The sequence below is a fragment of the Microtus pennsylvanicus genome, chromosome 1 (genome assembly GCF_037038515.1).
Source record: "Microtus pennsylvanicus isolate mMicPen1 chromosome 1, mMicPen1.hap1, whole genome shotgun sequence".
NCBI classification, from domain to species: Eukaryota; Metazoa; Chordata; class Mammalia; order Rodentia; family Cricetidae; genus Microtus; species Microtus pennsylvanicus.
Window position 1 is genome coordinate 199,423,569 of NC_134579.1, and position 15,304 is coordinate 199,438,872.

Consider the following 15,304-nt stretch of genomic DNA (forward strand, 5'->3'; position numbering starts at 1 on the left):
CACTGCATTTTCAAAATGTATCTTCTGTGAACAGTTCATGGGGAGTCAAAAGCAGTGCCTCTGGCCCCTGCTTGTCAACAGGGTATGCATTTTTCTTGAAAATTGGGGTGACAGATAAGTATTTAGACTTGACTTTAAAGTAGTCTTTTAATCTGTGTCTTTAAAGCTTTTGCAGCCTGAGGCAACATCTAACATCTCAATAAAATGCACATTGAGGATTGTTTCTAGATGGCTGCACATGAAAGTTGTATCTGTGCACATGTGTTTGTGCACATGTATATGTAAGTGCATGCATGTGCACATGCGTGTGAGTGCGTGTATGTGTGTTACAAGGTTCTTTTACATACTTATGTGTAAGATGATAGGCAGTTCACTTAAATCAAATGTGATTGATGGCTCCTGTTTGGACGTAAACAGATGATATTTCTTTCTTGTTATTAAGGTGTCCTGTGTCAGTATATTTCGCCTGATGACATTCATAAAGATAGTTTCAATTTTCAGATTGCTTTCACTTCCACGTGTCCCTGGAAATGTAATTAACTTGTTTGAAATCGCGTTGTCACAAACATAAATAGCCCTCCCAGGGATTTGTTTCTGAAGCTCTTACATTGATGCCGCCCTATGGGGTGCATGTAAGGTATCTGGAAAATTTGATTAAGTGGAGGAAATTGATGGTGTGTAATCTGTCATAGGAACTGGAAGAGGGCATCAGCAGCCACCAGCCCAACGTGGTGGCTGTCAACCAAACTGGGGAGGCCATTGTGCACAGACTCCGCCCCTCGGATGCAAGTTTCCTGAAGGATAAACTGGCGGTTTTGAACCAGCGCTGGAGCAGCCTTGTAGCTGAGGTGAAGGATCGGCAGCTCAGGTGATAATTCAGTTCTGAGCAGTTGAGGAGAGGGGGGGAATTTTCATATAAAATACATGCTATCTGATATCATACCATGATATAAATAGTGGTGACATTTAAACTGCTGCTGTCGTGTTCTTTGTGGTTGTTTTTAGGTTGTCTAGAAAAGCTCATCCTTCTGTTCAGATGTCATATGTATAAAACTTTCTTTGGGACTGGAGTGATGGCTCAGTCAATAAAATGCTGGCCATGCAAGCATAGAGCCTAGTTCAGATCTCTGGTACCCATATGACATGTTGGAATGCTCACTTTCTGTTGCAAAGAGGTTTCTTTGATGAGGGATGAGATTTACACTTACCTAGGGGAGTAAGTATAAATACTGAATGATGCTGGCTTAGCTAAGTGACAACTGTAAGTTAATGTCCAGGTCCGTAACTCACCAGCTTTTGGTAGTTGGCCAGGTTTCCAGTACCATTTTGCTGAGCGGGCTCAAGTCCAGTAAGAGAGCTGTTGGCTGCACAGTTGGATTATATCACTATTGCATGCACCCTTAGAGTTACCTGTGCCGTGCCGGCCACCACAGCACTTCCAATCACTGTCTCCCCTCTACAAAGGAGAGCTATGACGTCAGGCAGTTTTACGAGGACTCAATGAGACAGTATTTGAAAAATATTTGTCTTAAATTTTCATGGTGAACACTTAAAATATCCATTTCTTAGAATAGTTTCTCTTGAACTCATTCTCTTGGTGTGTTCTTCCTGTATATTTGTTGCTAATGGTCAATTAATTTAATCAATTTCATCAACATTCTCTGAGCTTTATGTTTAGCACTGGGGATTTAAGTATCACAAAGAACTCAGACTGAGAAGATCAAGTTTAAAGGGGAAAGACAGTGTGATTAAAGCCAACATCTGCATGAAGCTGCTGCCACAGCGACAGGAGCGATGGGCTGTGGAATTTGGCATTGATGAAGAGGGATGCTGAAGCTGAATTTCGAGACATTTGTAACAGTTTCCCATAAATTCTTTCTAGGGTGAGCCTTTGTGGTAGTCAGCCTTCTGCTGCAGTAGAGCTCAACTGAGATGAGTTATCGTATGAGGAGAGAGGCTTGATTTGCGGTCACAGTTTTGCAGGTGTTAGTCTGTGAGTGTTTAGCCCAATTGCTTTGGCCTCATGGTGAGACATCATGGCAAGGGTGCCCGCTAGAGCAGATGACTGCTTCATAGCCAGGAAACAGAAGAGGTATAAAGAAAATGAGGCTCCTAAGACAGATTCTCCTTCAAGGGCACACCCTTCATGAACTGAAGACTTCCGACCAGCTCACCAGGTTTTGTTAAATTTCCACCATTGCACGATAGCCTTACGGGCCTTTGGGGGATGTCAGAGCTACACTGTGCTAACCAGGAGACATGGGAGGTGTGAGTACCACAGCCATGGCACGGGAGAGATGTGCAGAGGAAGAGGAAACGCTTTTGAACTTAGGTGCTGTGCTGATTCCTGCCGCTGATGGGATAGGAACAGCAGCCGCAGAAATTCCCCCATGATTTTCACATGGCTATCTGTAGTGTCTGGTAATCATTCCTCCCCAAAGTAACAAGATAACTTTGACACACAATTTTACTTAGTTTTTGGAAGTGCAATAAACAATACATCCCTTTCTTAGCTTCTGATATTTTCACTAAAGCAGTATTTGTTTTCATGAATTCATGGTAAACTTCACTTCTGTAATCTATTTGTTTTGTGGCCACCTTGGAACTCTAAGAGGTCACCGTCATTGAGCATGACCACACTGATCAGTTTGGTTTTGTATTGAGTGCCTGCAGGTCAATAGTCACACAGTTTTACAGTTTATGGTGCTATTCCTAATCAATTCCTGTCCAGTGTTTGTCCAGGAATTTATAATGTGTTTCTATCCATGGGGACAATAAAGGGTACATTCTATTTAGCTAGTTTTCAGATGAAAGTGTTAGGTGACTCAAATCTGTCATCTTATTGAAATTGCTTGACAATATTAGTTTCTTTTATACTTCTAGTTTGAAAACATGAAAATAGTCATGTTTTCAATTAACTAATTTCAACTAATTCATGAATTAGTTATGAAACACTGGAAATTTAATTTTTAATATTTCTGGGACAAAGTATTTTGGGTATCTCCAAAGTTGTTAGATGAAATAGTTTAAAACTCATTTTATTATAACTTCAACCATCATCATTAAGTTCTTCAATTTTTTTGAAGCTCTATTCCTCCTTTTTAAAACTAAGTTAATTTTTAAGGAATTTTTATTCTTTTAAAAGTATATCAATAGTACTAAATATTATACTTTTCCAATATGACTGTTAGATACTTATTAACTAAAATTCTGTTATATCTACTCTATCATTATTTTATGGTTTTTATGGTTAAAAATACAAAAGGTAGCATAGACATGAATTCCCGCTAGGGATGGCACACTGTCATTTGTTAAGGGGCTGCATGCAGTTTTGAATCAGCGTCTGACTGTAGTAGCTTTAAAAATAATGACGCCACTAAGCTCCTAACAGCCTTCAAACTCTTTTCTTTTTTATATCGACAGTCTTATTTGTCACTTGGGTTCTGATCGTCCTTGCATCTTCTGACAGATGGCTGGTGTTCCTGGATGTTATTCTTACACCATTGAAAAGAACTAATTAGGAAGTCAGAGTTCTGCTTCCCTATTCCGCTCACTGCTTCCCTGGCACCTTTAAGACTGGGGCTGAGTTTCCCTTGATCTCCTTTTCATAACGCATAGTTTCTATTTCTATTAGTGAACCCACCAAGCATATATATGTGTATTTGTCTTACACTTGTAGAAGATTTCAGTGCTCAGTTCTTTTCCTCATTCATATTTTTGCTGTCATATGTGTGGAACGGAATAATACTTGCTGCCGTCGGTGAATAAAATATAAAAGGATGTTTTTCTGTCTCCATGGAGAACTCAGAGAAAATTATGAATTTTTCCTTATTATTTTATACAGGGACATTTTCATTTTTCCTTAAGTAATACTTTATTATACAATCATAGCTGGCTTAAAAAAATTCTTATTAGCTTGCCATTTAATTTTTTCAGATGACAAGATAAGATTTTCTTTTTCCAGTGTGTCTGAATTTAATTAAGGAAAAAAGATGCTTTAGTCTTATATATAGTCTTTAGTATGGTAGTCAGTATACATGGCAATTAATATTAATTTAAAACATTTAATGTAATTACTTTTTCTGTTTGTTTTATGGGGTCTGGATTTCCAAAACAAATGCATATTGTTCTGCTTAGTGATTTCTGTCAGCATTTTTCATGTCGTTTTCTCATAGGCTAAAAGGAGAAAGTAAGCAAGTGGCTGGATACAGGAGAAGGCTGGATGAGCTTCTCTGCTGGCTGACAAGGGTGGAGAACTCTGTGCAGAAGAGCTTCTCCATGGACCCAGAGGAGAATCCACAGGAATTAACAGTAAGGAGCGTGTATCTGGATTTCCAGAGGCTTCTGATGCTTTTTCCCCCTTAGGAATACGATAGTTGTGGCTGAAGCGGAAAGGGAAATGAAGCTTTGTCCTTTATGGAAAGTATGGTGAAAGATTTTTTTTTTAAACAAGCAGCCATCATTTTGTTCATGCAGAGATCAAGCAGAAGACAAGTCACCATGGCCTTACTATTAGGTTCAAAGAGTCAGTAACTTAGAATACAATACAGCTACAAAGTATAGTTTTTAACTTTTAGGTTTAGAAGGAAATGGCTACTTGGTGTTTATCACAGTGACTTTTACAGGAAAATTCTGTGTTGTGCAGTTAACTCATCACAGCTTGAAGCAGGCTTAGTGGAATCAGCCAGCAATCAGATCGTTTTCGTTTTCGTAGGCAATGGAAATTTGTAGCAGTTGCACACCTGCACATGTGCACACGCATGCACACACACTGCATAAAAATATGTGACGATGGATAGATATCACAATACCGACTCTGCACATGTGCACACGCATGCACACACACTGTATAAAAATATGTGACGATGGATAGATACCACAATACCAACTCTGCACATGTGCACACGCATGTACACACGCTGTATAAAAATATGTGACGATGGATAGATACCACAATACCAACTCTGCACATGTGCACACGCATGCACACACACTGTATAAAAATATGTGAGGACGGATAGATATCACAATACCAACTCTGCACATGTGCACACGCATGCACACACGCTGTATAAAAATATGTGACGATGGATAGATGTCACAATACCAACTCTGCACATGTGCACACGCATGCACACACACTGTATAAAAATATGTGACGATGGATAGATATCACAATACCAACTCTGCACATGTGCACACGCATGCACGCACACTGTATAAAAATATGTGACGATGGATAGATACCACAATACCAACTCTGCACATGTGCACACGCATGCACACACGCTGTATAAAAATATGTGACGATGGATAGATACCACAATACCAACTCTGCACATGTGCACACGCATGCACACTGTATAAAAATATGTGACGATGGATAGATATCACAATACCAACTCTGTGCATGTGCACACGCATGCACACACACTGTATAAAAATATGTGACGATGGATAGATATCACAATACCAACTCTGTGCATGTGCACACGCATGCACACACACTGTATAAAAATATGTGACGATGGATAGATATCACAATACCAACTCTGCACATGTGCACACGCATGCACACTGTATAACAATATGTGACGATGGATAGATATCACAATACCAACTCTGCACATGTGCACACGCATGCACACACACTGTATAAAAATATGTGACGATGGATAGATATCACAATACCAACTCTGCACATGTGCACACGCATGCACACACGCTGTATAAAAATATGTGACGATGGATAGATATCACAATACCAACTCTGCACATGTGCACACGCATGCACACACACTGTATAAAAATATGTGACGATGGATAGATACCACAATACCAACTCTGCACATGTGCACACGCATGCACACACGCTGTATAAAAATATGTGACGATGGATAGATACCACAATACCAACTCTGCACATGTGCACCCGCATGCACACACACTGTATAAAAATATGTGACGATGGATAGATACCACAATACCAACTCTGCACATGTGCACACGCATGCACACACGCTGTATAAAAATATGTGACGATGGATAGATATCACAATACCAACTCTGCACATGTGCACACGCATTCACACGCACTGTATAAAAATATGTGACGATGGATAGATACCACAATACCAACTCTGCACATGTGCACACGCATGCACACACGCTGTATAAAAATATGTGACGATGGATAGATATCACAATACCAACTCTGCACATGTGCACACGCATGCACACGCACTGTATAAAATATGTGACGATGGATAGATACCACAATACCAACTCTGCACATGTGCACACGCATGCACACACGCTGTATAAAAATATGTGACGATGGATAGATATCACAATACCAACTCTGCACATGTGCACACGCATTCACACGCACTGTATAAAAATATGTGACGATGGATAGATACCACAATACCAACTCTGCACATGTGCACACGCATGCACACACGCTGTATAAAAATATGTGACGATGGATAGATATCACAATACCAACTCTGCACATGTGCACACGCATGCACACGCACTGTATAAAATATGTGACGATGGATAGATACCACAATACCAACTCTGCACATGTGCACACGCATGCACACACTGTATAAAATATGTGACGATGGATAGATATCACAATACCAACTCTGCACATGTGCACACGCATGCACACACGCTGTATAAAAATATGTGACGATGGATAGATGTCACAATACCAACTCTGCACATGTGCACACGCATGCACACACGCTGTATAAAAATATGTGACGATGGATAGATATCACAATACCAACTCTGCACATGTGCACACACATGCACACACACTGCATAAAAATATGTGACGATGGATAGATATCACAATACCAACTCTGCACATGTGCACACGCATGCACACACACTGTATAAAAATATGTGACGATGGATAGATGTCACAATACCAACTCTGCACATGTGCACACGCATGCACACACACTGTATAAAAATATGTGACGATGGATAGATATCACAATACCAACTCTGCACATGTGCACACGCATGCACACGCACTGTATAAAATATGTGACGATGGATAGATATCACAATACCAACTCTGCACATGTGCACACACATGCACACACACTGCATAAAAATATGTGACGATGGATAGATATCACAATACCAACTCTGCACATGTGCACACGCATGCACACACAAAGTAGGCTTCATCCCAGAGATGCAGGGCTGGTTCAACATACGCAAATCTATCAATGTAATCCACCATATAAATAAACTGAAAGAAAAAAACCATATGATCATTTCATTAGATGCTGAAAAAGCATTTGACAAAATTCAACACCCCTTTATGATAAAAGTCTTGGAGAGATTAGGGATACAAGGATCATACCTAAATATAATAAAAGCTATTTACAGCAAGCCGTCAGCTAACATTAAATTAAATGGAGAAAAACTCAATGCCATCCCACTAAAATCAGGAACACGACAAGGCTGTCCACTCTCTCCATACCTCTTCAATATAGTGCTTGAAGTTCTAGCAATAGCAATAAGACAACATAAAGGGATCAAGGGGATTCGTATCGGAAAAGAAGAAGTTAAGCTCTCGTTATTTGCAGATGATATGATAGTATACATAAGCGACCCCAAAAACTCTACCAAAGAACTCCTACAGCTGATAAACACCTTTAGTAATGTGGCAGGATACAAGATCAACTCCAAAAAATCAGTGGCCTTCCTATACACTAAGGATAAGGAAACAGAGAGGGAAATTAGAGAAGCATCACCTTTCACGATAGTCACAAATAGCATAAAATATCTTGGGGTAACTCTGACCAAGGATGTGAAAGATCTATTTGACAAGAACTTTAAGTCTTTGAAGAAAGAAATTGAAGAGGACACCAGAAAATGGAAAGATCTTCCTTGCTCCTGGATTGGGAGGATCAACATAGTAAAAATGGCAATTCTACCAAAAGCAATCTATAGATTCAATGCAATCCCCATCAAAATCCCATCAAAATTCTTCACAGATCTGGAGAAGACAATAATCAACTTTATATGGAAAAACAAAAAACCCAGGATAGCCAAAACAATCTTATACAACAAAGGATCGTCTGGAGGCATTACCATCCCTGACTTCAAACTCTACTACAGAGCTACAGTATTGAAAACAGCTTGGTATTGGCATAAAAACAGAGAAGTCGACCAATGGAATCGAATAGAAGACCCTGACATTAACCCACAAACCTATGAACACCTGATTTTCGATAAAGGAGCTAAAAGTATACAATGGAAAAAAGAGAGCATCTTCAACAAATTGTGCTGGCAAAACTGGATGTCAACCTGTAGAAGAATGAAAATAGATCCATATCTATCACCATGCACAAAACTCAAGTCCAAATGGATTAAAGACCTCAATATCAGTTTGAACACAGTGAACCTGATAGAAGAGAAAGTGGGAAGTACTCTACAACACATGGGCACAGGAGACCACTTCTTACGTATAACCCCAGCAGCACAGACATTAAGGACCTCATTGAATAAATGGGACCTCCTGAGATTGAGAAGCTTCTGTAAAGCAAAGGACACTGTCACTAAGACACAAAGGCAACCCACCAACTGGGAGAAGATCTTCACCAACCCCGCAACTGACAAAGGTCTGATCTCCAAAATATATAAAGAACTCAAGAAACTAGACCGTAAAAGGCTAATCAACCCAATTATAAAATGGGGCATTGAGCTGAACAGAGAATTCTCAACAGAAGAACTTCAAATGGCCAAAAGACACTTAAGGTCATGCTCAACTTCCTTAGCGATCAGGGAAATGCAAATCAAGACAACTTTAAGATACCATCTTACACCTGTCAGAATGGCTAAAATCAAAAATACCAATGATAGCCTTTGTTGGAGAGGTTGTGGAGAAAGGGGTACACTCATCCATTGCTGGTGGGAATGCAAACTTGTGCAACCACTTTGGAAGGCAGTATGGCGGTTTCTCAGGAAATTCGGGATCAACTTACCCCTGGACCCAGCAATACCACTCTTGGGAATATACCCAAGAGAGGCCTTATCATACAACAAAAGTATATGCTCTACAATGTTCATAGCAGCATTGTTTGTGATAGCCAGAACCTGGAAACAACCTAGATGCCCTTCAATGGAAGAATGGATGAAGAAAGTATGGAATTTATACATATTAGAGTACTACTCAGCAATAAAAAACAAGGACTTCATGAATTTTGCATACAAATGGATGGAAATAGAAAACACTATCCTGAGTGAGGTAAGCCAGACCCAAAAAGAGGAACATGGGATGTACTCACTCATATTTGGTTTCTAGCCATAAACCAAGGACATTGAGCTTATAATTAGTGATCCTAGAGAAGCTAAATAAGGAGAACCCAAAGAAAAACATATAGGCATCCTCCTGAATATTAACCTTCAGCAAGCGATGAAAGGAGACAGAGACAGAGACCCAAATTGGAGCACAGGACTGAAATCTCAAGGTCCAAATCAGGAGCAGAAAGAGAGAGAGCATGAGCATGGAACTCAGGACCGCGAGGGGTGCACCCACACATTGAGACAATGGGGATGTTCTATTGGGAACTCACCAAGGCCAGCTGGCCTGGGTCTGGAAAAGCCTGGGACTCTCTGAACATAGCGGACAATGAGGACTACCAAGAACTCAAGAACAATCGCAATGGGTTTCTGATCCTACTGCACGCACTGGCTTTGTGGGAGCCTAGGCAGTTTGGATGCTCAACTTACTAGACCTGGATGGAGGTGGGGGTTCCTTGGACTTCCCACAGGCCAGGGAACCCTGATTGCTTTTCGGGCTGGGGGGAGACTTAATTGGGGGAGGGGGAGGGAAATGGGAGGCGGTGGCGGGGAAGAGACAGAAATCTTTAATAAATAAATAAATTAAAAAAAAAAGAAAAAAAAATAAAAAAAAAATAAATGTAAACAAACACTTATAAACAATAAAAAAAAAATATGTGACGATGATTAGATACCACAATACCAACTCTGCACATGCGCACACGCATGCACACACGCTGTATAAAAATATGTGACGATGGATAGATACCACAATACCAACTCTGCACATGTGCACACGCATGCACACACACACACTGCATAAAAATATGTGACGATGATTAGATACCACAATACCAACTCTGCACATGTGCACATGCATGCACACACACACACTGCATAAAAATATGTGACGATGGATAGATATCACAATACCAACTCTGTGCGTACTCATGTCCACAAGCATTTGTAGTTTGTGTGCAGAATCGAGACATTAACAGTAGAACAGTGAGCAGAATCTATGTTCCGGAGGAAATTATGGAACCGGCAAGATGATTCATCAGATAAGACATTCACCTCGATAGTCTGATGACTTCATTCAATCCTTTACCCTTGTAATAAATCTGGATGTGATAGTCTGCCTCTGTAGTATGGCATTCCTACAGCCAGATGCTAGGTAGAGACCAGAGAATTATCCAGAAGCATAAGGGCCAGCTAGCCTGGAGGACTCAGTACAAGAGAAACCCCACTTAAGTAAGGTGGGAGAAGAGAACTGACTTGCAAAACTCACCCTCTGGCCTCCACGTGTATGCATATGCACGCATGCGTGTGCACACGAATACACTTAATACTAACATACTCGCGTGTGCAGTTGCGCATGCGCACACAGACACACTTACAATATCAACATCAAAAGATCGTGTTTGAATGAGAAAATATGTACACACGCATATAAATCTATATTTAAAAGGTATTTACCTATTTTGCGAAGTTTGGCTCATAGAGAAGTATGGTCCAAGTTGCAAAAGAAAGTTAGAAATGATGGGAAATATGGGGCAAACATTTATTAATTTTTTCCCTCGATGTATGAGAATACCCAATATTTCTACTTTACCTAGAGAGTCAATAATTTTCTTTAAATGTCCTGTTTGTAAAATATTTGAAAGATTTACAAAGGATAGAACAACATGAAGATGGAAAGGTGGCGATCCGAAATGAACCTTAACAATGTAATATATTATTATTCTGGTGAGCATGGACAGCAAATGAATGAAAACAAGAAGGCATGCGATGGGCCTGGCGGGATGGCCCAGCAGGTCAGAGCACTAACTGCTCTTGCAGAGGACCTGAGTTCGATTCCCAGCACCCAAGTCAGGCAGGTTGCTTGCAATTGCCTGCAGCGCTAGCTTCAAAGAATCTGATACCTTCTTTTAGTCTCTGCATTCCATGTTCATACCTGCCTTCCAGCAATACATCTAATTAGAAATAATAATAAAAGCATGTGTTTGTACACACATATACACAAACCGGCATGATTCTCTGTTTGTGTCCTGGTGGTGAGAGTGTGTTAACACTTTCAGGAAGCTTGCTTTTGATAGAAGAATCCTGAACCTGAAATTTATAGGAACAGTTTCCCAGGAACGTTCTTAGTATACTTCTGTAACCTTCCCTTAGGACCTTCTAACCTGCTGTCTTCTGACGATGCTTTCAGGACGTGGCCCAAGAGATGGACGTTCAAGCTGAAAACCTCAAATGGCTGAACAGAACAGAACTGGAAGTGCTCTCAGATAAAAATCTGAGTTTGCGCGAAAGAGACGATCTTTCAGAAGGCTTGAGGAACGTGAACGTGACGTGGAACAAGGTGTGCATGTGGGAATTCTGTAACATTCCTCCTGTCTATTGACTTTTAGAATGATGCTTGCTTGTGTGTGTGCGTGTCTGTGCGTCTGTGTGTGTGTGCATGCATCAGAGTGAGGGAGGGAGAGAGAGAGAAGGAATGAGAATGGGAATAACTTTTTTTATGGTTTTTTTTTTTTTGAGACAGGGTTTCTTTGTAGCTTTAGAGCCTTAGAACTAGCTCCTGTAGACCAGGCTGGCCTCAGACTCAAAGAGATCCGCCTGCCTCTGCCACCTAAGTGCTGGGATTAAAGGCGTGTGCCACCACCACCCAGCTACCCAATATTCAATAAAATCAATATCAGTAAAAGTTGAGGGGACAACTTTTGGGAGTCAATTCTTCTCTTCCACTGTAGGTTCCAGGGATCAAACTCAAATTGTTAAACTCAGGTTGTCAGCCTTGGTGGCAAGCACCTTTCCCAGCTCAGCTGTGCTGCTGGCCCATATTTATTGGTTTTATGAGTAAAAAATCATTCTCTTGCTGCTGCTCTCAGTGTGCAGATACAGGCCCCGTATCCTTGGGTTTATTCAACTCTTTATATAATTCCATATTTCTGCACTCATCATCACATGTATTCTTAAAGAATGCTTTCTATTGTACACAGGATTCTTTGTGTACAATAATATCCTAGGGGATCTGTATATTATGTGGCACATCAAGTTATGAATGTCTTTTGGAACTTGGCAATAAAATGCCAGTAATTGCACTCTGAAAACAAAGACCCAAAAATAGCTTCTTGATGTCGAACATGACTTTCCCACGTCTGTTTATTTTTGGTGATTTTATTCCTTCACTATGTATTTATTATTAGGACCCATTGGAATTTAGTGACATCTGACAAAAATTACACTCAAATGGGAGTTGTTACCTTTTGTGATTACTTTGTTTTGCAGTGGAAATTATGAAATCCTAGGGTTCTTTTTATTTTGACTAGGTACCCACTGTGTCCATGAATGTGGCCTATGTGAGCCATTGAGTGGATCCGTCCTGCCCTTGGCTCTCAGTCACTTTACTCTCTTTTCAATCCTATCAAACTGGAAGTCATGGCAAATGTGTTGGCCTACATCTTTAGTTCTGACATTTGGGTGGCTAAGGCAAGAAAAGGGTATAGTCAAAGCCAGCCTTGGTTGCATAGTACGATCCTATCTCAAAAAGAAGAGAATCAGAAGAAAGAAGAGGAGGAACTTAGAAGAAGGAAGTAGAATTATCCTATATCTAATAATCAATCTATCTATCTATCTATCTATCTATCTATCTATCTATCTATCTATCTATCTATCTATCTATGCCTTATAGGCCCAGTCTCTGTGATTAGGAGTTATTGCCCAGGAGGTCCCTTTGTTATCTGCATCTCTGGCCTGGACCTTTCTGTGTACTCTACACTTGTATCTTCAGTGGCCTGTTCTATGTCTCTGCTTAGGTTATCTAATAGGTGTTGCAAAACTTAAATTGAACTCCTGATTTCTACTTTACTCATGGACCTTAGGACATAACTCATCCCTCAGTTAATGATATGTCATAATTTTTGCTGAAATCGGAAATGCTGAATCATTATTACAGCACATAAATTATATATGTAAATTATATCTCAGTAAACTCAGTAAAGAGACAACTCTTCCCTTTCTTGCTCTCTCTCTCTCTCTCTGAAGCCACTGTCATCTGCTTCTTCCATGTACTTGATGGATGGATGGATGGAATGGTTTGAAGGATAGGTAGATGGCTACATGTGATAAGGCTAATGAGGAGAAAATTTTGATCTCTAGGTGTTGATTGGCCAGGAATGTCTCTGCACAATTGTTTCAGCTTTCCTTATATTGGGAAAAAATAGCATTTTTTTTGTATTGATACTGACTTGTTCTAAGCAATCATCATCTCTGGAAAAGCTCTCCTCCGGGTCTTTTCTGCTACCCTTCCTCAGCATCATTTCAGCAAAGTAGCCCAAGCTTTGTTAAGATATGTGAGACCGACCCAGTAACTCCCCAGAACGATGTCCGCTAACGATTTTCCGTCTTCCTGGGAGTAAAGCTGATGTCTTACTGTGATTTATAAGGCTACTCATAGGCTGCCTTGCTGTTAGCTCTGACTTTATCAGATGCTCTCTTTCTTGCCCTCATCGCCAGACAGATTGGCTCCTGTGTCACTTGCTGAATCCATCTGTACGTATTCAACCAGGGCATTCATTTTTATTGAATGCAGAGTATGTTGGTTGGTATTGGAGAGAAAAGGATATGGCAGTCAGTTTGAGAACACGGTGCTAGACAACACTGAAGCTTCCATTACTGCAGGAATTGAATTAATATAGATTTTAATATTGCCCACTTTGTAGAATTATGGTATGCAAGACAAAGCAATGCTTACTGTGTGGGGAATCTAAAACATGTTAGGAAACCCTATTCTGAAATATTTCATTTATTTGATTCTGTTATATACCTAGGGGGTCTTTGCTACATCCCTAGTTCATGTAAGGAGCCATTTTAAGAATGAGGAGCATAGGAAAAATGATATTGCTTATCACCTAGTGGGTTTGTCATGGATAAGACAAAGAAACCAAAAATAAAAGCTTTGAAGCTAGAAATTTATAAGGACACTTAGCACACTTCAGGGTAGCCAAGGAAGCTTGTGTGGAGATCAGATCTTCTCTAGGCTAACTTATAAAAGATGGGTAAGCACTGCTCAGGGGAGGGGTGAAGGAATGGACTTTGTAGGGGGAGAAACACAGAAAGTGGGAGGGTCTAGAATAGGCACTATGAAGAGCATATGTGTCCTCGAAGGATACACAGTAGACACCTGAGTGATAACTGTAGAGACCAGATCCTGTACATTGACCATGTCTGGTACTCAATGGAATTTGAGCTCTGTCTTGAGAATTCTCCACTTTGAGGGAAAGGGATATCTATTGTTGTTTTTGAAAGATTCCCTTGCTATCCTGCAGGGAAGGATGGAGCCATCCTAAGAATTGATACAGAAAGATCAGGAAGGGTCTCGAGAACTGCTTACGAAGGCCATTTCAGGCAAGATAGAGACTATGAACTGAGATTTGGATGTGTTTGCTCATTTACTTGACAGAGAACTTAATGGAAGTGATATATTATTGGGAGAAGGGTCCTTAGCCTCTGAAAATTCTGTAGGAAATGAAGAGTGAGATGTCATTTGATGGGTGAACAGAAAACTGAATTTATGAAGGAAACTTAGAGACATAGGGAGAAAGTCAGACTTATAGATGTGTAGCTAGAGCTTACTCTCCCATCTGCCAGTTCCCGAATAACCACTCCGCGGCTTCATATTAATTCCAAACTGTTTGGCCAATGGCCCAGTCTTATTACTAACTAGCTTTTACCTCTTAAATTAGCCCATTTCTATTAATCTATGTATTGCCACAATGGTGGTCATGTTGTTACCTTACATCTTGCTTCTTTGATGTCTCTTGGACCCTGCCTTCTTTCTCCCTGTCTCTCTGTTTGAATTCCCCACCCTAGGTATATGCTACCCTGTGATAAAGCAAAATGTCTTCTTTATTAATCAATGGTAATAAAAAGTATTTCCAGCGTACAGAGTGGCATCCTACATCACAGATGTCCACAGGAATTTAGTTGC

The 15,304-nt window shown here is 40.3% G+C and overlaps 1 protein-coding gene across 5 annotated transcripts in view; it reads left to right on the plus strand.

The window, feature by feature from the left end:
• Utrn (utrophin) overlaps positions 1–15,304 on the plus strand; it is a 506,130-nt gene that overhangs the window by 220,973 nt on the left and 269,853 nt on the right. For all 5 annotated transcript variants that reach the window (XM_075948903.1, XM_075948906.1, XM_075948904.1 and 2 more), the window contains 3 exons: positions 693–868; positions 4,176–4,311; positions 11,525–11,674. In XM_075948903.1, coding sequence (XP_075805018.1) covers positions 693–868; positions 4,176–4,311; positions 11,525–11,674 — 462 coding nt within the window. The remainder of the gene's footprint in view (positions 1–692; positions 869–4,175; positions 4,312–11,524; positions 11,675–15,304) is intronic.